The sequence below is a fragment of the Vidua chalybeata genome, chromosome 1, assembly GCF_026979565.1.
Source record: "Vidua chalybeata isolate OUT-0048 chromosome 1, bVidCha1 merged haplotype, whole genome shotgun sequence".
Taxonomy (NCBI): domain Eukaryota; kingdom Metazoa; phylum Chordata; class Aves; order Passeriformes; family Viduidae; genus Vidua; species Vidua chalybeata.
Genome location: NC_071530.1, coordinates 16,446,087 through 16,468,542, shown reverse-complemented (window position 1 = coordinate 16,468,542; position 22,456 = coordinate 16,446,087). Strand labels below are relative to the sequence as shown.

The following is a 22,456-nucleotide window of genomic DNA, read 5'->3' as shown; positions in this document are numbered from 1 at the left end:
TGGATTGATGGGTGGGTAAGAGTATCAGTAGATTCAGGTCAGTGATCTGTGTAATAAGGATTTACTTGGACTTGGTGTCTGTGGCACAGTGCCAGAAGCCACTTCTTTAAAAAATGACTTGAGTAGATACACAGAGAAGCATGGAAGTTAAACTGTACCTGTTTCCATAACAAATCTAGCACGCTTATTTTTTAAAGAGGCAGTTTAAGTATAAGGCAGTGTAAGTTAAACAGAACAGCAGATTTCAGCTTTACCTTGTTCTGTCATGGTTGCAATAATTCTGGTGCTATGTCATCATTCATACCACTTACAGGTGCAACATCTGATTATGCCGCAATAAATTAGGACAGATTTTCACAAAGTCCCTTGTATGTTACAACTTTACCATTGCATTTAACGTTTTGAAGCCTTTCTTTGGTGCTCTTACCACTTCCCTGATTAAAAGTGAAGCTGGAAATAATTATTGTTGTTTACAGTACAGATATCAAAACATTTTGCAGAAGTATAGAAGCATGATTACCTTCCGTCTTTCAGATGCACACTAAAGAATAGAACCAATGGGCCCAAAATCTGTCTGAGATGATGTAGACACTGGTAACAATACTGTTAAAAATTGACACACGGTTATGTTTTGATTGTGTGAGTTTATCTAGTCTTGTTTCTTTCCTCACCCCCAAACCCCTACAGTCTGTAAATTCTGTTGTGCAAGGTATGTTTTTCAGGGGCAGGCAATTGGTATGTTCTGAAAACCAGGACCCTTCTCTTGACTACCTGGCTTCATACTGTACCCCATCTTCTGGTCCATTCTGTTTTGAGTTTGCCTTCCATTCTTTCATCAAACTTTAATCTGTATGCAGATCATTATCTAATTGTTTAGGAATTGTATGCCACTGCCCCAAAATTAACAGTTTCTTGAATTAGTGGAAGAGAATTGTCTGTAAACTCAGTGTACATCAGTCATGGCTTGTGTATTGTTTCTAGCAGATTGGCCCCAACAAAAAAAGTATAATTGCATTTCTAGTCTTTGTGGTTTCTTTGAAAATGTTAAATACAAACCATTGATATGCCTTTCTGAATCAATAAAGTCTGTGGGTCCTTAATAAAGAACACAAAAGTCTGACGTGCCAGCATTGAAGTAAATGACTTGTAACATCTACTAGAAAACAAGGACAAACTTACTGGATCCATGGGTTACAAATACCCAGACTTGAATGTGATGGTAAAGAAAGAAAAATAGAGAATTCACTCCAATAGGCTGAGCAAATCTAAGAGTTATTTTGAAAGCATATGAACTGGGTAGCGTTTGGAAAGGTCACCCTGCAGCTGTGTGAGAAGTTTGACTTCTCTGGAAAGCTGTGTCAGTAGTGTCTGACAGGTATGAAGTGTTTCTTTACAGACAAAGTCATTGACAAATTATTTTTGGGTATGTGATATACTGGACGTCAAAAAAGAAAGTGGGCTCTTAGCTGACATAGCACTGCAGAAGGGAAGAGGTAACTCTTGCAGCATTATAGAAAGACTCTTTTCTGTAGCTGCTGGAAGAATAGAGGGACACATCAGGTGGATAGGTGCTTTAGAAGAGTAGCATTTTAACTTTTTTGAACTTGTTAGTAAATGCACAAGAAGCCTGATGTCTAAGTCAGTGTTAAAAAGGCAAAGAAACTTCAAAACACCATTGCTCAGTAAATGTGAATTTTTTAGAATTCAAGCTTTCTTGTTTTATAATAGCTGAAGAAGCCAAAGGTGGGCTAGGATTGGCACCTAGTGATCTGATAGAGGGTGGAAAATATTGAGAGTTTCAGAACCAGTTCATTCTTCAGAATGTTTCCCTGACAATGTTTGTGGATTTTCTTTTTTCGGAATGAGAGTAAATCTAAAAGGGGAGCAAGGAAATCCCTATCTGACAGACTCCCACAGTAAGTTAAGGAGTCTGAACAACTAAGCAAAGTATCTGGAAATTGTTTACAGGTTGTTCAGTAGGATTTTTCTGTATAATCTTTCTGCTTTGTGAAATGGCATTTAATCTGTTCTAAAATCCTACCAAATAAAGATGACCCTTTGCCTGCATGCTGAGTAGTAATGGTGTTAGTAAACCTTTGTGAAAACCAAATTTGCCTCCAGTAACAAGAAGTTAGGTACTGCAGAGGCTGTAGGTAGTTTCAGCATTATACTCTTATACCTTGACTTCCTAAGGACCGTTTCTCTCCCAAAAGCTTTTCTCCCAGCTGTGTTGCAGTTGCACCAGACGAAGGTCTGCTGAAGCAAGGTGCTGTGTAGTGCTGCATATGCTGGTTTGGGGCAGTGCTGATGGCAGCACAGGCTGTTAAGGAGGAACCCGTGCAGGGCACTGCTTGTGTGAATGGCAGAACTGGCCCAGCTCACAAGTAGACACAGCTGTTTAACAATTTGCTTGATGTCTTCTTGCATTCGATATGGGAGCTAGGTTTAGAAGACAATACTCAATGAGGTCTGTGTGCTTTTAGAACAAGCAATTACGTGTAAACATTTGTATTTCAAAGGCAGTAGTTAGTACAGGAGCAGCTTTGAAAAAAGTGAGCCTGTTCCTAATTACTATTTTTCAGGTAGAAATACTTCTCTTGCTCTTAAAATACAATATCTTTTCCAACTGTGTTTCTTTAGATGGAGTATGAGTAGTTTATCTGTTCAAATAGTTTTGTTTTCTCAAAGACCTTCTCAGGTTGTTTTCAGTATCTTTGCTTTCTAGTGGGGCATTTGGTGGCTCTTTCTGCTCGTGTGTGAGCCTTTGCTCTGAAACACCCTCTGTTTCATAAGCTCACTTTTTCATGGCTCTTTGACTTCAAAGGTACTTGCTTAACAGATTTCCTTCCCTTTCCTTCCACCTTTCTTCACTAGGATTTTTACAGAACTCAATGTTGGTGAATCTTAGTCATTCATAAGAAGGGGAAAAAGAGCTAAAATCCGTATTGCTCTGAACTGCAGTGCTTTATTAGGTTCTGTTAGTGGCTGCACCACAGTGAGGAGTTGTATTGAGGCAGGAGGAGCTGCTGGGTGTGTGGGTGAGTGAGGTTTTTAAAATCCCATCCTTCAAACTTTTCTCCCCTTCTATTTTCCAGTTATAAATTAACAGGTATAATCAAGGTTATAAATTATGTTCAGAAAGGCTAGCGTGAAACTTACTATCCAAACATTTTTTGTTAAAATCTCAGTAGTTCAGCCTTCAGAACATTCTCTTCAGCATTTGCTGCAGGATGGGATTATTAGAGAAGATTAAGGGCAAGTGCCAGTCAGTGGAGAGTCTCAGTGAGATGTGAGATGTGGAATCAGTGACTCAACAAGCCATGGCTTGTCCTGTTGCAATCTATACCCGCTTCGCACTTTGCACACCAAATCTCAGCCTCCTTCGTGAACTCTACTTCAAGCTGATGGCTTTATGTCAGTGCTGTCTAACAGTGCTGGAAACAGGGCAGAGCATCAGTGTAGCTCTAAGCCTGAGTATTTCAACAGCTCCCCTGTCATACAGAGTGATCAGAAAATATATTGCCACAGGGTGAGCAGCAAAGTATCCAAATGGGAAAATGTAAAATAAAAAATTGTTTCTTTGTAAGTGGAGGGAGCTATGAGATGTTTTCTTCCATGGAAAGAAAAGCCTGTCTGTATTGTGATTCATGCTGGTTTGAGTCAACAGTAACAGTTTTGGTGCATAATTGGTTGTTGAATTTGGATTTTTTTCCTTCCAGCCAGACAAGATTTCCCTACAAAAGGGAAAGTAATTGCAAAAGCTCTTAAGGTTTCATAATTTAGGAAATGTACCCGCTTGCCAGATAATTCTGGTGTCTTTTATTTAGCTGTCTTAATGTAGTTAAGAACTTGTGATGAAAGAACTGGAATCTGTATTTCTCAGAGCTCTGTTCTACAAAGACAAGCTACAAAGAAGCAGTGGATGGAGGTGTGGGAGGCTGGGGAAGGACAGATACAAGTTGTCATATCTTGATTGCTCTCAGAAAAGTACCCAGTGGACACAGACTGGTGTTTCATGTTTAACTTTGTGTAGCAAAAATAATTAATTGTAGCCTTTAAGATGCATAGAAAAGTCATTTGTTTTAGCTCTGAGGCTGTGTTTGATACGGGCTTTGTAAAAGGCAGTTCAGATGGTAGGCTTGGAGCAGACGGCAGGAGAACATGACTTTAATGTTATTTCGTTTTTGTTTTTTTTCTGGTACAGGGCAAAACAATTTTTGATTGCTACAATTCAAGGCTACAATGTGCAACTCAGCTATGTGGCCTTGTGTTGTTTTCAAGCATAATTCAGTTTTCTTTATGGGATTCTGAGTTCACTGTGCTCACATTTTGTATTTTCTGGGACAAAACTCAAGAGTGTAATAATGCTCCTTCCTAGCTGTCATGCAAAGTGAAAGTTCCAAATGATGACTTTATCTTTTCTGCACAGAAAAGAGCTTAGCAAGTTTTGCTCCTCCAAGAGGCAAGTAGTACAGGGCTTCCTGACATCCTGGATCCTGGAATGATGTTACTGTGCTTTCAAGTTACAACATCTAAGAAGCAGCTGTTCTTTACCTTCATTCTCACACGTTGGCTGAGGTGCTGACAGCAAGCTGGCAAAGCCTGGATCTGTTGGTCTTGCTGGACACGCGCCGTGTAACCGAGCTGTGTGTCCTTGGTGGCCCTGGACAGCCGGGGGCCTTTGTGGAGCTACCTGCCAGTGCTGGGAATGCCTGTGGGGCAGCTGCTGTTCTGCCTGGGCTTCTCTCTGCCAGGAAATCCCAGGCATGTTGTCTCTACTGCAGAAGGCTGAGGAGCATCAGGGAGGAGGGAAATGTATCCAAGTCAACCCCAAAACTTGGTATCCTTGTTTATATGGAACATGCTCTGAAAATCCTTGGGAAAAGGTACTGGCAATATGGATGGAGATGAGAAACTCCTTAGATATGGAAAAGTGTAAAAGTCTGGAATGACTAGTCAGTAATCCTAAATACTGTACTTGCAAGTTAATATGAATGTCTGAGAAGTTACTGTTTTCTGTGTTTGTTCTTATCCACAGACTATTGTTTTAATGTTTATTAATGGTAAATAAAGATGTGAGTATTGTTGATTAATTTTTTAAAATTAAATACAGAAGCATCTCTTGGAGTGTAACAGCTTGAAAAGCACATAAGCAGAGAGAGGAATGCTGGCAAAACAAGGCTGTAGTCTTTTGGAGTATATTAAAAGAAAAATAAAAATGAGGAGAGGCTTTTTCTGTTATAGTAAAGTTTAGGAGGACTAAACCAGACTAAAAAAAAAGGAAAACTATATAGAGGAAGATGTGACTGCCCCGATGTGTGAATTAGGGTGTACATTTGTCAGAGAACTTGCACTTAATGCACTTAAATTTAAAAGAAATAAAACCATGGTAGTTAAAGTAAAGACTTTTAGATTTTTCAGTCTGTATTTCTGACAGACTCTTCTAAAATCTCTTCTTATTTGTGATAGCTGCTTGTTTGACTAGTGTAGAACAGATGTTACAGAGCAGGCTGGGCCCTCAGAAATTTGTCTTTGCAAAGAAGAAAATATCTTTTTAGTATAGTGATATAGATGTCTTTTTAATAGTGTCCTATATTAAAAAGAATGCAAGAAAATGAGGGAATAGAAACTTGTTCTAGCTGAAAAGCTTATTGCTCCCAGATGCTTGCATGTACCCCTCATGTCTCATGGAGGCACCACTCCTTGCAGTATTTGGTACATCAGTTTCAAAATGAGGTGGGGATTTGTGTAACCAGGTGTATTGGAAATGGCAGAACATGGTTGCACAAACTTGGAATTGAAGTAGGGAGCCTTCTTGGATCAGTAATAAGCATGAGACATCAAGGGGTGATGGCTAGAAAATAATTACTGTTACCTGATGATGAAAACAACTTTGTACAGCATATAGACTCCTTGAGACTTAACATAAACACAGGTGTGCAGGGGGATCCCTATACAAGGTGATACAAGTGTAGGTTATGGAAATAATCTTCTAGTGGTTAAGATTTTCCTGCTATTGAGCAGATAATAAAGTTATGTATTTCATGAAAACATGTAATTTTTATTAAACAGTGAGGGTATACACAGCTAGCTAAATGTCTCATCATGTCTTTCATGTGCTGTTGCAGACTGGTTCCTGATCACTGGTATTTTCAAAGCATGTGAGAGGCTGTGGAACTTGTGTGAGGATGATACTATGGTGTACTGGGCTAACCATCAGTACAGCTCCAGAAGTGCATGTTAATTTTATATAAGAATTACACGGCTGTTCACAGAACAAAAATACAAGGCATTTGAGAAAAACCTGCTAGGCAAGGTTCTCTTTGTCAAATGACCTTCAAGCTGGGGCAGATCTACAGAGGCATTTAAGCTCTGAACTCCCATCTGGGTAAAAAAAATGGCCTCAAAATATGTGAAGAGTTAAAAATCACATACATACTTTTGAGAAACTTAGCCCCATTATGCAGGTCATTGAGGAGAATTGTAGTGATGCCTTTAAAGAAATATATTTAGAATGGCTTGTAGAAAATCCCTTAACAGAGCTGATATGAGAAAATAAACATCTGGTGAAAGTTTGTAGAGAAGCTGCATGTTTGTTCTTTGTTCTTCACATCCTTTCCATCTTGCTTTTTTTTTTTTTTTTTTTTTTTTTTGGTCAAATCTTTCTTTGTAAAAATTTTAAGTTGTTACTGTTATACAGCTCCTACTGTTTAGCATTAAAAACCCCAAATTCACACCCCAGGCTTTTACAGAATAGAATTCCTTCTATGGCTAAAAAGCAGTACAGCTTTGATTTAAAAAATTGTCACAAATCTCGCAGTTTGATGTTGTATGTAGTGAGATGAAAATAATAAACCAAGAGGAATTCTACAGTATCTAAAGTAGGGCAACAGAAAAAAGCTTCTAACATTTTTCCGTGCAGCTGAAGTGAATAGATGAAATAAAGGGTTGAGGGGTGGCTGGGTGGGATTAGCACAAACCAAGTAAGGTTTTAAAAGCTTGCTTAACTTGTGTCATTCGCACTGAGAATATACATTCCTCAGGGAACAGCCATTAACCTACTGGCAGGGGATGTAGCTGCTAGCTGGCTCTGCTTAGTCTTTAAACCTGTCATCCTCAGGATTAAGGTGATGATTGACCATCATGTCTGGTTCCTTAGCAGATACTCAGAGCAAAGAGAATGGCAGCCAACTGTGGGTTTACCATGTAGTAAAAGCAACTGGGGATGGACCTGATGAGGATAGCAGTGTAAGGGTTCTGAGGAAAAGCACACAATTAGGCCTGGCATTTCAGGTGGCCAAACTCTGTACAGGGTTGTGTTCTTAAGAGTGTGCATCAAAGCAATGCCTCTTTATGGTCTTTGGGAACACTGTTGCTAAGAATGACTTAGTGAAAGAAATACGATCCTGATGGATTTCAGTTATTCAGGTGTCCTGTGATACGATACCATAAATCTGTAACTGTTGATACATTCTTTCAGTTCCTCCTCTTAATTTAAATATATGTGTAAGATCACTTAGAAGTTTCCCCAAATGAATAATCTCCTTACTGCAAGTAAGTGAAGAAAGAACATGCTTGAATGTTCAGAAACATTCCTTTCAAAAAGAAAGTAAGTAAATCTTAGGAAAAGCCTTATGGTGTAGCTGGGGCTTTTTGCAATATCTTGGTAGGGTGAGGAGCTTCACAGTTTTAATTCCCCTTCACAGCTCAATGTTCCTCCTGGTCTTGTCTTTCCTGTTTACTCCCACGGCAGGGTAGGACACATGGATGATTGTGTCCCCACCCCTGTGTTGTTAAAGGGAAGGGTGACGTGTGCCTTACGGTGCCAAGGGGGCTGTGTCTGTGCCTAATGCTCATAACTGCTGCCTTATCCTTCTTGTGCTGCTGCTTCTCAGAAAAACATCTTGAGAACTGGGATTCACAATTCACGAAACACACTTGTGAGAAAAAAAATGGGACTATGTTGGGATTTCTCTTTTGTGAAGCAAATTTCCATGCAAATAAGTAGTGACCTTCTGTGAGGAGAAAATGAGCAGGTGCTTATATTCTTGTGGTGTACAAGATAGACAATTGCTTTTCCAATTCTCATTTTACAATAACGTAGGGGTTTTTTAATCTTCAGATAAAGAGATGGATTAAATCAATCCAAAGCAGTGATGCAGGGTGCCCACAGAAACATTACCTTGTAATAAAACTAAGGTGAACTTAATATTTAACATATTCATTGTTACTATACAATAAGTTATTTTACCTTTTTTTTTCTTTTTTTAAAGTGCTGTGGATAAGCTTGGAAACTAGAGAAATGTGGGAAGGCTCTTCATTGGAAGATTAAAGTAGAAAAAAGCCTTAGCTTTAAATTACCATGTAGCAGAGAAAGTAGTGAAGCTGGTTTGGCAACTCCAGTGTAATTGGATATTATTTTGCAGTTTAATGTTAATCCTAAATGTGAGAATAAATCTTTCAAGGTTCTGACAAGGGAACGTAGAAATTATGCAAATGAAATGCTGTGGTGACAATTAAAACAGTCAGATTTCAGCCTTGGAGCCAACATGTAATCTGTGCACATGTCTCACAGAAACTGTGTCCTCTTTGTACCTTTGTACTCTGTCCTAACATAGGAGGCTTAAATGAGCATTAGGATGTATTTTACCATAACTTTTTCTACAGGAGATGGTAGATTCTTCTTTTATATACTTCATCTTTTTAATGAATCTTTACCTTTCAGTTTTTTGTAGGATTACAGTAAATTGTGATCATTAGAGTGATCAAAGATGTGGAAAACAAGGATTTGGTAGTTACTTTGTCTATTTCAATATTTGTTTCTTTAAATATTTATGAAAAAAATGCTCAGTGTATATATTAATTTCATCACCTTTTTCACTGAAATCAGGGAATTTATTTTCATGTGTCATTTGTTAAGTAAAGATCTGTATAAACGTCATCTTACCATATTTTGCATCTGCCTAAATTACAGCAGAAGATGTGTGGAATATTGTATTTACCTTATTCAGAATTCTTTTGTTCACATACTTGAATATAATGTTTCAAGATTTGCCTCTGAACCGTGAGCAGGTTTGAAGCATTTCAGCCCAAAAGGGAAATTCTGTTAAAACAGTGATTTCTGGGTTTAAGAGAACATGCCACATGAGTCCCAGCTGCACCTGTAACCTAATTACAGTAATAGGCTTGGTCTGAGACTCCTTCTGAAAGTGGCTGCAGTCTCTTCCCTGGGGGCTGCCTCAGAGTCATTGAGAATATCTGTACCAGCATTCAGGCACTCAGTGATGGGACACAAAAGAGAAACATTAAACCAATTAATAAAGAGCTTACAGAAATAAGCTGCCATTATTTGGTACATCTTCTAATATGGACCTACTTTTGTGGAACTGTGACTGATCGTTTTGGGGGTGGTAGTGGTGGTGTATGTTTCCTTTAAAATAAATCTTTTTATCTTTGCTTTTTTTCTTAGACCTTAGTAATGTTATGAATTCCACTCCAAATATAAAAGTTGTAAATGGAAAAGCTGAAAGCAGTGATAGTGGAGCAGAATCAGAAGAAGAAGGGCTTCGTGAAGAGGAAGAAAAAGAAGTGCAGATAAATGGAAAGGGTAAGTTTTCTGGACCAGTGTGTGTCCCAGAGTTGTTCTTAGCCACCTAAGTGGCAGAAAAGACCAAAATAGCATGAATGCTTTTTCAAGGGAATTAGATGGAATTACATGTGAATGCATATGTGAAAGATGCCTGTGTTTCAACCTAGGCTGTAAGAATTAAAACTAGTATGAATTTGCAAGCTATGCCATATCATTTTTGACTTGCCTAGCAAGTTCTGTCAAAAGGTTTTCTAAATATCTATACCCTGCATTGTTTTGGGTTTTGTTGCCAGTGCTTTTCTGTAAGAGCTATGAATGACTACGTGGCCTGTAAGAGTAGAATTGAAAATTACTGTTTTTTCTTCAGAGAAAATAAAACAGAACTTTAAGTAAGATTCATTTAGAGGGTCCATAAAGAACTGGATGCTGAAATAACAGCATCTAGTGAAACCCAAATGAAATAACATATTTAGAATTCTATACACATGTCCTCCAAGGACATTAGGATTATTATTTAGTTTAGAAGAGACACCTACTTAGGATTTACTTACTTATGTTTTAAGTATCTGCTGTTTGTGCTTTTTACAAGAACAGAACAATCCAGACAAATGGGAATATAGGAGCATTTTTTGTTCTGCAGATACATTACACATACAGTCCATTAGTAAGCTAGGTGCTTGAAAAAATATGGTTGGAGCTATTAGGTATAGAGCTTTCTCTTTGCAAAGTTTTCTTTTCTTTTACAGATTATAAGAATGTGAAACCTGAAACAGCAGCTGCTAAGGATTTGGAAGGTATTGTTAGTAATGGCTGTTACAAAGACAGATTTATCCCAGATATGCAGAATGGCATCCAGACCAAATCTGCCTTGAATGGCTTGAACCCAGAGGAAGAAACAAATAAAATGGAGCCAAGCCTAGAAATAGCTCAGAACGCTGCTCACCAAGGTATTGTCCTTCCAAGACCATGTTTTCATTTGCACATGTTTTTAATGAAAAATATTCTTTTCTTGAAAGCTTAATCCCAGGATTCAGAGACTAGCAATAGTGTCTTTCAGTTGCAGAAATCTGAAGACAGAATACTAAAACAAAGTAATTAATTCCAGTTAAAAATAAGGCTTTCTTTCAGTATCTCTTACAGAAAGAGAAAGGAATTCAGAGACAAGAGAGGCCTAAACCCACAGAAATATAAGTGTTTTCTTGTAATATCATTATGCTACCTATGCAGATACTATTTGCCTTTGAAAGTGAATTTGTAGTTAAACAAAAATCACCTATATCTGGTTTAACATTCTGAAAAGCTGAACATTTTATAAATGCCAGTTCATTGAAACTGGGATCTGAATTTATATTTTTAATACTAACATAACTTTAGGCAAAACTGCTTTATACTGAGCTTAGGAAGAAGAGCATAATGAAAAAGGCAAAATTAAAATTATGAAGTATACTTTTCCCACTAGTAAAGATTTTCTAAATTCCTAAATTAACAGAACATCTTTATTCAGAATCGGAAGTTTAGAATGACAGTTGTAGATAGAAGGGTCATGAATTGATGCTCACCTACACATTTTAAGTCATTGCCCTAGTCTTTGCCAGGGTTGGCTCAACTGGCTGACATTTACAAACCATGTGTGCTATCCCTCTTTCCCTGCAGGTGCAAGTGAAGAGAATACTGAAGAGATCTCAGCAGCTCAGCACTTAACCAGTGATTCAGACAGTGAAGTTTATTGTGACTCTATGGAGCAGCTTGGACTAGAAGAGGTAGGGGTTTAGTATTCATGGGTGTATTTTGAAGCTGGTATGCTGCTTATTTTTTAATAGGTTCCTCTCAATCAAGTGAACATGGATATGCAGAGGTGAATGATGTGGCTCATGCATGCTGTTCTTCTGTTTGGACTAGAGGGGTTCGCTCCTTTCATTGCCAGCATTTTACAACTTGGTTACTGCTAAACTAAAAGCCTTGAAGCCCTCAGAGAATTTATGTGTGGAGAAGGCTTCAAAAACAACAGTGCAAAGAAACAATTGTCAAAAAAGGAAAAACAGTATAAAGAAACTAAGGTCTGTGTCCACAAATTAATGTAGGGTCTTACAACATGTAGGGACCAGAATTCAGCTATTTTTAACAAATGGGAAGTATCTTCGTAACAGTTCACTTTTTGCTTGCCTGTTTTCTGGCCTGATGACTTCTGCATTTGTTTCTTAGAATAAATAAAGAATAAGTGTTAGCAGGTGGCATGTAGGGCAGTGCCTGCAAGTGGCCTAGGTCTAAAGAAGTGGGGGATTACAAGAATTTCTGTGTTCTCTTGTATTCTCTTCAGTCAAAATGTACACCTCTGACTTCCCTATAAAATGTGAGCACCAACTGTGCTGCCATAGTTTTGACTGGATTTGTGCTCCTGCTGATTACTGCTCATAACTGTAATCTTTGTTGGCGTTCTGGCCTAGATCTCCTTCAGAGGCCCAGGTTAAGTGTGGGTTTTGTAGGTTGTACTCAGAAACCTCATTTCCGGATTCTGGAGAGAAATGTGTGAATGATGCCTGAAATCAGAAAGGCCAGAAGCAGTCAAATATTGCATCATTCTCTTGTCTGGCTTTTTCCTGAGTATGTAGGGAATTCATTTTAACAAATCAAAATTCTGCACAGTAATGAAGCACATTGGGAAATGTAATTTGATGGAAGTGCTGCAAGCTGTCTTATCTAGCTGATTTCCCAACCTTGTGTATTGTTCAAGCTTGTTTGAGATTCTTTAATTGAAGTGGGTGGATAATTTGTCAGAGTTTCCCAACCTACATGAGGAAAGTTCTAGTTTTGCACAAAATAACAAATGTTTAGGTATATGTAAAGAAATACACAGGTAGAACCACAGGTCAATCAGTTCAAACTAGAAGAGGTTCACTTAAAAGAAATAAATACTGCTGTTTCTTGGAAAAGATGTAGCCAACAGTCTGCCCTTCAGTTCTGATGATCCAGAACTGCTGTTTTACAAATTTGGGCAGCAGTTTCCATTTCACTGCCCCTCCTTTTGGTTATTTTGACTTCTCCATGAAGTTCTTTTTTGGCTGACTGAGGTCCCCAGTCTGCTTCAGCATATCCTTGTGCAAAGGCCTGTCCTTGCCCTTTGGCAAGGGCTGCTTGAACCACCCACCAAGACAACCCCAGTGCAAAACCTGAAGAGCACCTGTGTCATCCTTTTTTACTGTCTTCCTGCAGTACCACCAGTTTTGTGTGAGAAGCTGATAGAATACTCTACCTTTCCTTTGTTTGGTGTGAAGTGCAGGTGCAGCCAAGCTGTTTGGAGCAGACTGATGATAAGCTGCGTGCTCTCTTTGCTCTGAGTGCAAACACTGCATGCCCAGGGCTCTGACAGCATGGGCCTTCTGACATGGCTCCCAAATTCAAGGGAAGAGGCTGTTTCACTGTCTAGGAAGCAAAGCCAGTTTTACAGGGGAAAATGGAATGGTTTTAGATGTTAATGTTCTATTTTAGTAGTTATTGAGTATTAGTGTATGTTGGAAATGTCTAAAGAAATTCCTGTGGTATCAACTATTGTGAGATTTGCCTGAAATGCCTTCTCAATCTGGAAATAACACTTAGACAATACTAAGAATATTCTACAGGAAAACAACTGCTCCCCTTAAAAGAGGTCTTAATTCTGGGCAAAGTATTTTCTTAATGTGAAAGTAAAGATGATATTTTTTTCCTTTTTAATGTTTAACTGTCATATTTTACAGAATTTACTTACTTGCTCATGTTAATTTGTAGCCCTTGGAGATCATCACATCAGCTAAAGGATCTTTAAAGCATTCATCCCATTTCCTGGATGTAAATCACAGTCCTCTGTTAGAAAATACGGATTTTCCAAGGCGCACTTGCATGACTTACGGGAATCTCCAACCTGGAAATACTGGAGAGGGAGTAGCTGAAGAACAAGGTGAAGTCAAATGTGGAGGAGAAGATGGCAAAGCCAGTAATGGGGGTCCTCACAAGGAGAAAAAAGGTGGAGAAAAAGCAGATTTCTACAGTGTCAGAAGAGGGAGAGGTACTGTGACCCTGGATTTGTGTTTCCCACTCTTCTCACTGCCATAAATCACTGGTGTCTGAGAAGCACCTGTCAGCACTGTCCAGTGGGACAGTCATGTGTATAGTGCTCCTGCTCATCACAATAAAAATAGATAACAAAATGGCTATTACAGTGGGTAACTTATACTCCAGCTGCTGCTTATGGCACTTGGGTTTTTGGAAATGTAATCCTTAAAACCAATCTGTGTCTGAGAGGAGTTTCTTTAGAAGTTACATACTTATTGTTAAATACATATGCATTTATATCTCTGTGGTGGTTTATTTGAAACCATGGAATGCCATGGAAAGATACCAGTGACATGTTGTTTTGTATGTAATTGGAATGTTAGCCACACCTTTGAGTGATTCTTATATTATCCATTATGATTCTTAAAACTTCATGGTTCTTAATCACACAATAGCCCAGATGTTCAGTTTATGTTGGACCTCTGTGCTTTTAAATTCTGTAACACTTCTAATAGCGTCAGCTACGAGCAACACCATATTCCAGTGGTATGATCTGTAAAGTTAAGGATAAAATCAGTTTTACCATATTCCAGTGGTATGATCTGTAAAGTTATGGATAAAATCAGTTTTTCTTGTAAAACCAAAAAAAGGCAGAAAGTGTTTTATATATATATAGCATCTTTTTTATGTAGCACCTATAAGTAATCAGATGGAAGAACTAAAAGGAAAATCCAAATAAAACATTTATGTTGAAAACTATTATGAAGAACATACTATAGTTAACCATCCCTTCTCCTCTCTGTTGTTTTATTGAAGTTTGCTACTTACAAGGAGAAACATGACAGGCTAGTTAGTGGTAGTCGTATCTAGTTCAAGGGAGTATTGTCAATTTCAAATAATTATCTTTTCTCATCACTGTATTCCAGTGATCTTTGTTTTCTAGCTGGAGACTTTGCCAAACTTTAAAACACATACTAAGACAGATCTTACTTTTTGCTAGGGCAGAATTTACTGCTGAACTTGACTGGTTGTGTGCTAATAGCTTTTTGTAAATGTTCTTGCAGTTCTAGGACTTTGAATGATACTGTCACACTAAGGCTGTAGGGAAACATCTCAGATGACATTTCAGTGACCTCACAGTGCTGCTGAACTGTCTGAATATAGCCTGTGACGAGGAGTACACAGGCGTGGGTGAAAACTGAGGAAGAAAACTGAACTGTTAAATACTTTCAGTAGATCTGTAGCCCATTTTGTGTTTCTGTTTTTCCTCCCTCACAACAGGGCATAGACTTCAGCCTTTAGGAGATGGTTCCCAGGGTGGCCAGATGGGCAGTGGAGGGGATGGTGAGCGCTGGGGCTCCGACAGAGGCCCCCAGGGAAGCCTCAATGAGCAGATTGCAGTGGTGCTGATGCGGCTGCAGGAGGACATGCAGAATGTCCTGCAGAGGCTGCATATGCTGGAGGCTGTTGCAGCATCACAGGTACTATTCTTTGGAGTTATTTCATCACCTTTTATTAAATGTCCTTGGATATTTTTGTGCCTTTTCAGATTAAAATTTTTTTAAACTGTAAAGACATTTCAGTCACATTCTGTAGTTGAGTCCAACTTAAAATTTCCTATTGGTATCTACTCTAAGGAGCACAATTCATAACTCTGATACATGTAAGCAAAAACATGCATTTTTTACCTAGAAATTAACCATATGTTATTTCACTGATGTCTGATCAGACTGATCTTGGCCGTAGTTATTGATACACATTACTTGAGTTATATGGAGACTCCACAGTTAATGTTATTAGTGCATGATCCCAGAGAATTCAAAGCATTTTCAAAGAAAGTGAGAAATTATCTTAATCTTTCAGATGGTAAATGTTCACAGGCAGAACTTCAGATTCCATTTTCCAGATAGCAAAAGACTTGATTGTTCATAGCTTTCTTTCCTCGTGAAGTAATCCAGCTTTATTGGAATTGTACATCACATCCTCATCCAGCCAATAGAACTCTTAAGCAAGTGTAGATGTTATTGATACACTGTTTTATTTTTCTTTCTGTTTCAGTAGAACACTTTGTGAATATAGGTGAACCAGTAACCTGAAAATGTTTGGTTTTGTTTGACTTGCTGATATATTTTGATCTGCATGAGAATGAGCAAGCTGTACAAGCAATATCCTATGGGATGCACATACTCCAAATCTAAGGCAGCCATAGAAAAGGATTTATTAAAACCATACTTTTGCTGCATCACAGATATTCAAGAATCTAATGTTTGGTTAAATACAGATTGATTTTCTATCTTTGCGTGAGCAATATAAGTATTAAAAGATTCTTCCCCAGCAGTTCATGCTGTGCTTGCTGTCCTTACCTAAGGAGAAACAGAAGCTTCTGTTTCATGTTTACCTAAATTAAGAAAGACCTAGAAAACCAGCTGCTTTGCTTTTGTGGAAGCACCGCAATAGTGTATGGGAGTAGTCTTGAAAAGATTCTGATACTTCCATTTTCAGGATTGCCTGGAAGAAATGGAATGGAGTATTCTCTTTCCTGTATGTTGTTAGACATGCCTGTAGCTGTAGCCCAGGGCAAACTAAAACAGTGGTTTTGACCTTAGTATAGACTGGTGTTGAGACATGCAAGCAGGCAAATTAAGCTGCTGTGATTTCTGCTCTGGGTTGGAACTGGGACTAGACTAGATCTGAGAAAGTTGCAATGACAAGTTGAGCAGGGGAGCCTTCAAAAACTGTAAAGAGGTCCAGTAAGTGACACTGATTCATTTTCTAAGACACAGAGAAGTGATAAAATTACTATAACGAGTAGTGGAAACATGAGAGGTAAGTTAGCAGCTATGTGGGGTCCCATGGGGTGGTTTCTGTGCATTAAACTGTGATATATACAGATTGCAAAGGCATCACAAGATGAAAAACCTCATATTCTTGTTTCGTGAAGAAGAAAAATTTTAATTGCAGTTTCCTTATTTTATACTTAAAAGCCTTTTTTTGTATTTAAAGGCAAAATCTGCAACACTACAGTCAAATTACCAGCACGCCTCCTCTGTCAAGGTAAAATACTGGTTTTTGATATGTAAAAAGTGTGAACTGTGAAAAAAGATTAATTTGAATATTTTATCTCTAGCTCTTGGTATGTGCTTTTTGTATTGTCTCTTCCTTGACTAGGAGGTAAAAAAAATCTGTCTGAGGAAATTACTTCATAGATTAATCTTTTCTTACAGTCTTACTATTATTTTCTTTGGTACTGTAGCGTGTGAAGCGATGAGAAGTATACAGGTGGTATTCAATACACAGATTGCTCACTGGAATTTTTTTCTGTTTTTCCTTAGAAACCATCATGGTGGCCCTTTGAAATTTCTCCTGGTATTCTAGCTTTTGCTATTGTATGGCCATTTATTGCCCAGTGGTTGGTACATGTGTATCACCAAAGAAAGCGAAGGTAAAGATGTGTATTCAATAGAACAAATACACTGTGTGTCACCTGTTTAAACCAATAGGTAATATTATCATGTTATTTAGACAGAACAGAAAATTCTTTGCCTTGAAAGTTTGTCAGTATGAGAAAGTACTGGTTCATTTGACTTCATATGTAGTATGCTTTATATGTGGCAGTTTATGTTAAATCTATGAAATGTGATGCAGGATACATAATTCTGAGCATGCACAAGTGGGTGAGGCTGGATAGCTTGGAAGTGTCTCCATAATATTCTTTGATCCTCCCAGTCCTCATATTTTCTTGAGCCATTTTCACTGTTTCTAGGCTTCCTAGTCCCCTTGTGCCATGAGATTTTTTTTCCTATCATATCTGTTGTAGAGTGCTGTCACCTATATTTTACATCTACTAGTACCTTACTATTATATTTTTGTAACATCTACCTTGACTTCCTTCAGCTGAAGGGTAGTTGTACTCTGATCTTGCCTTTTCTCAGATCTCTAAGCATCAGAAGGTCAAGTGAGTGTTCTCTAGTTACTGTTTGCTTACTTCAGCCTCGCACCTGGTTCTGTTAGGTTAGTATGCTCTTGACTTTTACGTCTTTTTCCTCTGTCAGACTGCAGAGAGTTTGCATGTGTGTGGATCTTAGGAGAATTAGCTGAATTTGCTCTAGCTTTTTAAAGTTTGCTAGTTTTCATGGTATAGTTTTGTCTCCTGTGGTGAATCACAGAGAGTGGCTGAGGTTGAAGGAAGGCTCTTCAGATCATCTGGTCCAACATCCTCGCTCAGCCAGGGACACTTAGAAGCTGGTTGTCCAGGACTGTGTACAGGCAGCTTTTGATTATCTCCAAGGAGGGAAACTCCACCACCTCCCTAGGCAACCTGTGCCAGTGTTTCCTCAGAAATGCTCCAGACCTTTAACGTCTTCGTGGCCCTTTGTTGGACTCTCTCCAGTTTTTCCATGTCTCTCTTGTAGCCAGAAGTGGACAGAGCACTCCTGGTGTGACCTCTCCAGTGCTGAATAGAGAGAAAGGATCACCTCACTCACCCTGTTGGAAGGGATAATGCAGGAAGGGATAATGTTGGAAAGGAAGCCTGTAACACCACTGGCCTTTTTTGCTGGCTCATGTTCAACGTGGTGTCCACCAGGATGCCCAGATCCTTTTCTGCCAAGCTGCCTCCCAGCTGGCACATACTGATGCCTGGAGTAGTTTCTCCAAATGGTGCCAGACTAAGCACTTCCCCCTGTTGTATTTCATAAGGTTCCTGTCAGCCCTTCTTTCCAGCCAGCTGTAGTCCCTCTGGATGGCAGCACCACCCTCTGGCATATCAGCCACTCCCGGTTTTGTGTAATTTGCAGTTTTGTTGAGGGTGCACTCTGCCTGTCATCCAGGCCATTGCTAAAGGTGTTAAACAGGATTGGCCCCAGAATCGACCCCTAGCATTCACCACTGATTACTGGCCCCCAAGTACACTCCTGTCACTGATCATTGCTCTTTGGGCCCAGCCCATGGCTTTGTAAACAATACAGCACCCACAGAGGCTGCAAATCTGCCAGGGAGCTCCCAGGCTCAGAGCTGTCAGCAGCAGCATCAGTGTTGCTGCACTGTCTGATGAAACCAGAGATTGCAGTACTAAGGCTTTCAGGCAGTTATGCACATTTTGCTAAATGGAAATTTCCTTGTCAGCAAGGACGAAGTTGGGGTGTTTTAAATCAAAACTATTTAAGTATTTTACTTGAAGCTTCTATGAACTTCAGTGTTCTGCTAATTGCTCTTGCATGGCTGTGTTCTCTCCCTCTCTCTGAACAGTGTGCTGTTCTTTAAAATCTTTTTTGATCATCTATTCTGACCTCTGTAGCACCCTCAATCCAGCCACAGATTCAGACAGAAATCAGTTTTTAGAAAAACACCCTTTCCAGCAATTTTTCTAGTATATTGCCCTAGTAATTCAGTGCTTTGATGAATAAACACATGGTACATTGCTTTTAGTTTGGATTTGACCAGCTTCAGTTTGCATCCATTGGATTTTCCTGTATCTTTATGTAGTTAACAAAGAGCCTGTAATGTATTTTCTGTGGTTACTTTTTTGCTGTCACCAGGTCATCTCATAATCTCTTGCTTAAACAAAACAACTGGAGCAACTGGAATCTCATTTTAAAATTGTTTTCCAGTCTTAGAATGATTCTTGTGGTTCATTGCCAAATGCTTCTGTTTTTCAACCTTCTGTTTGACTTTTGGACACTAGGATTTGTACCAGTGGTAATACCAGTGTCGGTGTGAAACACAGAGATAGCATAGCCCCATGTTTTGTTTACTCCTTCATGTATTGTTTTGAGATGAACTTCAATAACAGAAACAACTGAAGAATTTTCTGCGTTTTTGAGCTTTTCTCTCTATTTCTGAAGTCTACTCATAGGCAGAATTTAAGGACTATGTGCTTCTGCAGCACGTTGCTATCTGGAGTGCTATCTCCTTTAACAATGCGTAGGAAGCTGATCAAGTACACTCAGTGAGAAAACGGAATTGCAAAATGAGTCCTTTTCTCCTGTCCTGTGGCCAGTTTCAGCTTGTGCTCTTAGGCAAGGTGTGTGAGTTCTTAGGCAATAGCTGTTCACAGTGCCTGCATTGACCCTGTCTGTGTACTTTTAGTTTTAAATTATGTGAACTGTCCCTGCAGCAGAAACCACAAGTCTCTGCTACCATGCGAAGTTCTCTCTGTGCTGCAGCTGCGGAGCCTTGACTTCTAAGCTCTTCTGCACAGTGTAGCAAATTCCATGTAACTGGTGGAGGAACAGCCTTCTGTAACCAAGAGCTTTGTGTTTAGCTCTTGTCCCTGGGCTGAGGTAGCTTAGCTCCATCCCAGCACCTCTTAACCTGTCCCCTATTCCTTTATGGGGAACTTAATGCTGAAAATCTGGGTACTCATACTGGAGCCTTCACCAAGACGGCTTGAAAACTTGAATCCTAAAGGCCCTAAACACAGATAGAAATATATTTTCATAATAGTAAAAGTTGTCTAGGTTCAGCTCATGATTTTAGAGCCCTCTAATTTTAAGTTTTATGGAGTCACGGGGAAAGCAGCTCTTAAGTGTTGCTCTGCCTGAGCCAGCACACCACTGAACCAGGGTCAGGGATTTTTCTGTGGAATTCCATCTGCAGTTCCAAATTCTTAGTGAATTTTCTACTCCTTGGTGTAAGAGGGCAAATTTTTGGGTGTCTTAAAGCCCTGTTGTGTTTTATTGGAATGGAAACCTTTCACATGTAACCTTAATTGATATGTTTGTTTAGACAAATGAAAGATCATCTTATATGTGAAGGTACATTAAACTAATTTATTTGTTTCCTCTTCTAGAAAACTGAACTGAGAATTCATGACTATGTTTAAGGACTTCTAGGAGAAGATGGCCCTGGAAAGCAAAGGAAGTCTCAATTCTCATAGAATCTCCGAATTTGGGATGATCTTCCTTATGTTACAGTAATATTTTGTACTACCTTTGAGCTAAATGTTTAAGGACTAATATTATTGAAACTTGAATGATTCACAGCTCCGAGGTAACAAATTAATTGAATAATTCCATCCTCAACACCGTATGAACAGTAATTATTTTGGAATGTGCTTGTGGATGGGCTTTCAGTAATTACTGGCCTTGCTGATGTCACTTGATGAAGAGAATAACATCTCTGTAAAAGAATAAATGAAAAATATGTAAAACTGTCACTTTACATTGAAATACTTTTATAGTCTCAAGATCCCTGCCTGTTTTTCCACAGCATTACATATTACCAGGTGAAAGCTCTAAAAAAGTATAAATTCAACACACTGTAAGCTGTTGGAAAAATATAATATAGCTCTGAGGAATTCAACTTGCTATTTTTGCTGCTAAACTAGTGTGGGGCAATTTCCATATAAACTGGTCGGAAATGAAGTTGAATCCTTCACTTATCCTGTAAAATTGTAAAGATTTGGGAATTTGTATATATCCTGAAAGTTAGAGCCATTAATAACAGGGGGACTGTCAAATACAAGTTTGGGAACAGCATGTGGTACAAGGGATCCTTGTAAAGAGGCTGCACCTTATCTTTTTAACTTTCATAACTGTATTCTTGTTGACAACAGATTATTTTAACTGAAATGCATAGTTTAGGCACAAGGTGCTTTAAAATGAGATGAAAACTAGCTCGGTAAGTCTAGCTTTAAGCTTTTAAAAAGCTCAGTGCACTGTAAGTTTTCTGTTGGTTTTCTGTTAAATTAAAGTAAGATTTAATGTATTGTGGATTTTCCCCAAGTCACATCATGATATATATCAATTCTGGTATGTCTTTCTTATCCTTCTACTTCCTCTCAGAAAAAACCTTTTCAGCTAATTTTGGAGCTGATATTTTTCTTTTCCCCACAGAATATTTATTAACCCATATACAGATAGAGGTACAACCTTGTGAAGTTTGCTTGACAAAAGCATCCTTTGCACTTAATTTTAAAATAAATTAATATATGTCATCTAAATCTATGGAAAATGCAAATGCACTAAAATTAGATTTAACAGAAAACTTACAGTTTGCTATGAAGAATTATATCACAACATAATCCATGGTTAAGCTCTGAGTCTTCAAAAATTTCACCATTATTGATGTGCTTTCATTTTCCACCAGGACTACATCCTACAAATAATTTTTAAGGAAAGTTTTTTTGGTCCTTTCTGAAAATATTTTATAGTTTGGAAAACATTTTTCATATAAGCTATACTGTATAAAAATGTAATCACAGAATTTAATGTCAGTTTTACCAGAGTAATTTTAATCTTGTTTTTTAGTTATGTGAAATTTTTTTTTAGTTACATTTCCCCTCTTCTGATTTTCTTACTGTAAAGCTGAATTAAAAAAATAAAATAGCTGTAACCTCTTTGAAGACTGCTGTAACAAGCAGATGGTTTCATGTGCCAGACATGAGTTTTGGCATGAGATGTACTGAAAACTCAGGTTTGAACAAAGCTTATCCTGGAAGTTCTGCTGGGACCTGAAGCCTTTGTGCCTGAGCTTAAAATCCCTAAAGTGACTGATTTCTTATCATAAGGGATAGAAATCATACAGGGAGGACACTTGAGCTTGAAGGTCACATGAAACCCCAGCCTCCTGAAGCAGCATGTCTTCTGCCAGGACAAACCACCCTGGAGTGCCTCCCACAGCTCAGAACCGTGTCACTTGTAGGGGTCGAGCTCTTAGAGATGGGACAGACATTCCCAAAGGTACTGTTAACCTCTCCCTGAAATAAATGTAGGCTTGTACTATCCTTGTTATTTATTCATATTCCAATAAATCAATCCCTTAATATTTTGTATTTTATCTTGAATTTAATATTTCCTAAATGCTGTACACCAGATGCTGTGTATACAGGAGCCTGCTGGC

General features: G+C 38.5%; 1 protein-coding gene across 4 annotated transcripts in view; it reads left to right on the top strand.

The window, feature by feature from the left end:
• The window catches only part of ACBD5 (acyl-CoA binding domain containing 5), a 30,317-nt gene extending 7,929 nt beyond the window's left edge, over window positions 1-22,388 (top strand). For 3 of the 4 annotated variants that reach the window (XM_053954767.1, XM_053954757.1, XM_053954775.1), the window contains 8 exons: window positions 9,470-9,607; window positions 10,336-10,536; window positions 11,243-11,349; window positions 13,352-13,628; window positions 14,897-15,096; window positions 16,619-16,669; window positions 16,948-17,057; window positions 20,406-22,388. In XM_053954767.1, the coding sequence (XP_053810742.1) occupies window positions 9,470-9,607; window positions 10,336-10,536; window positions 11,243-11,349; window positions 13,352-13,628; window positions 14,897-15,096; window positions 16,619-16,669; window positions 16,948-17,057; window positions 20,406-20,418 (1,097 nt within the window). In that variant the 3' untranslated portion in view covers window positions 20,419-22,388. The remainder of the gene's footprint in view (window positions 1-9,469; window positions 9,608-10,335; window positions 10,537-11,242; window positions 11,350-13,351; window positions 13,629-14,896; window positions 15,097-16,618; window positions 16,670-16,947; window positions 17,058-20,405) is intronic. The other variant, XM_053954785.1, reaches the window with a different exon arrangement.
• Window positions 22,389-22,456: the final 68 nt, after the last annotated feature.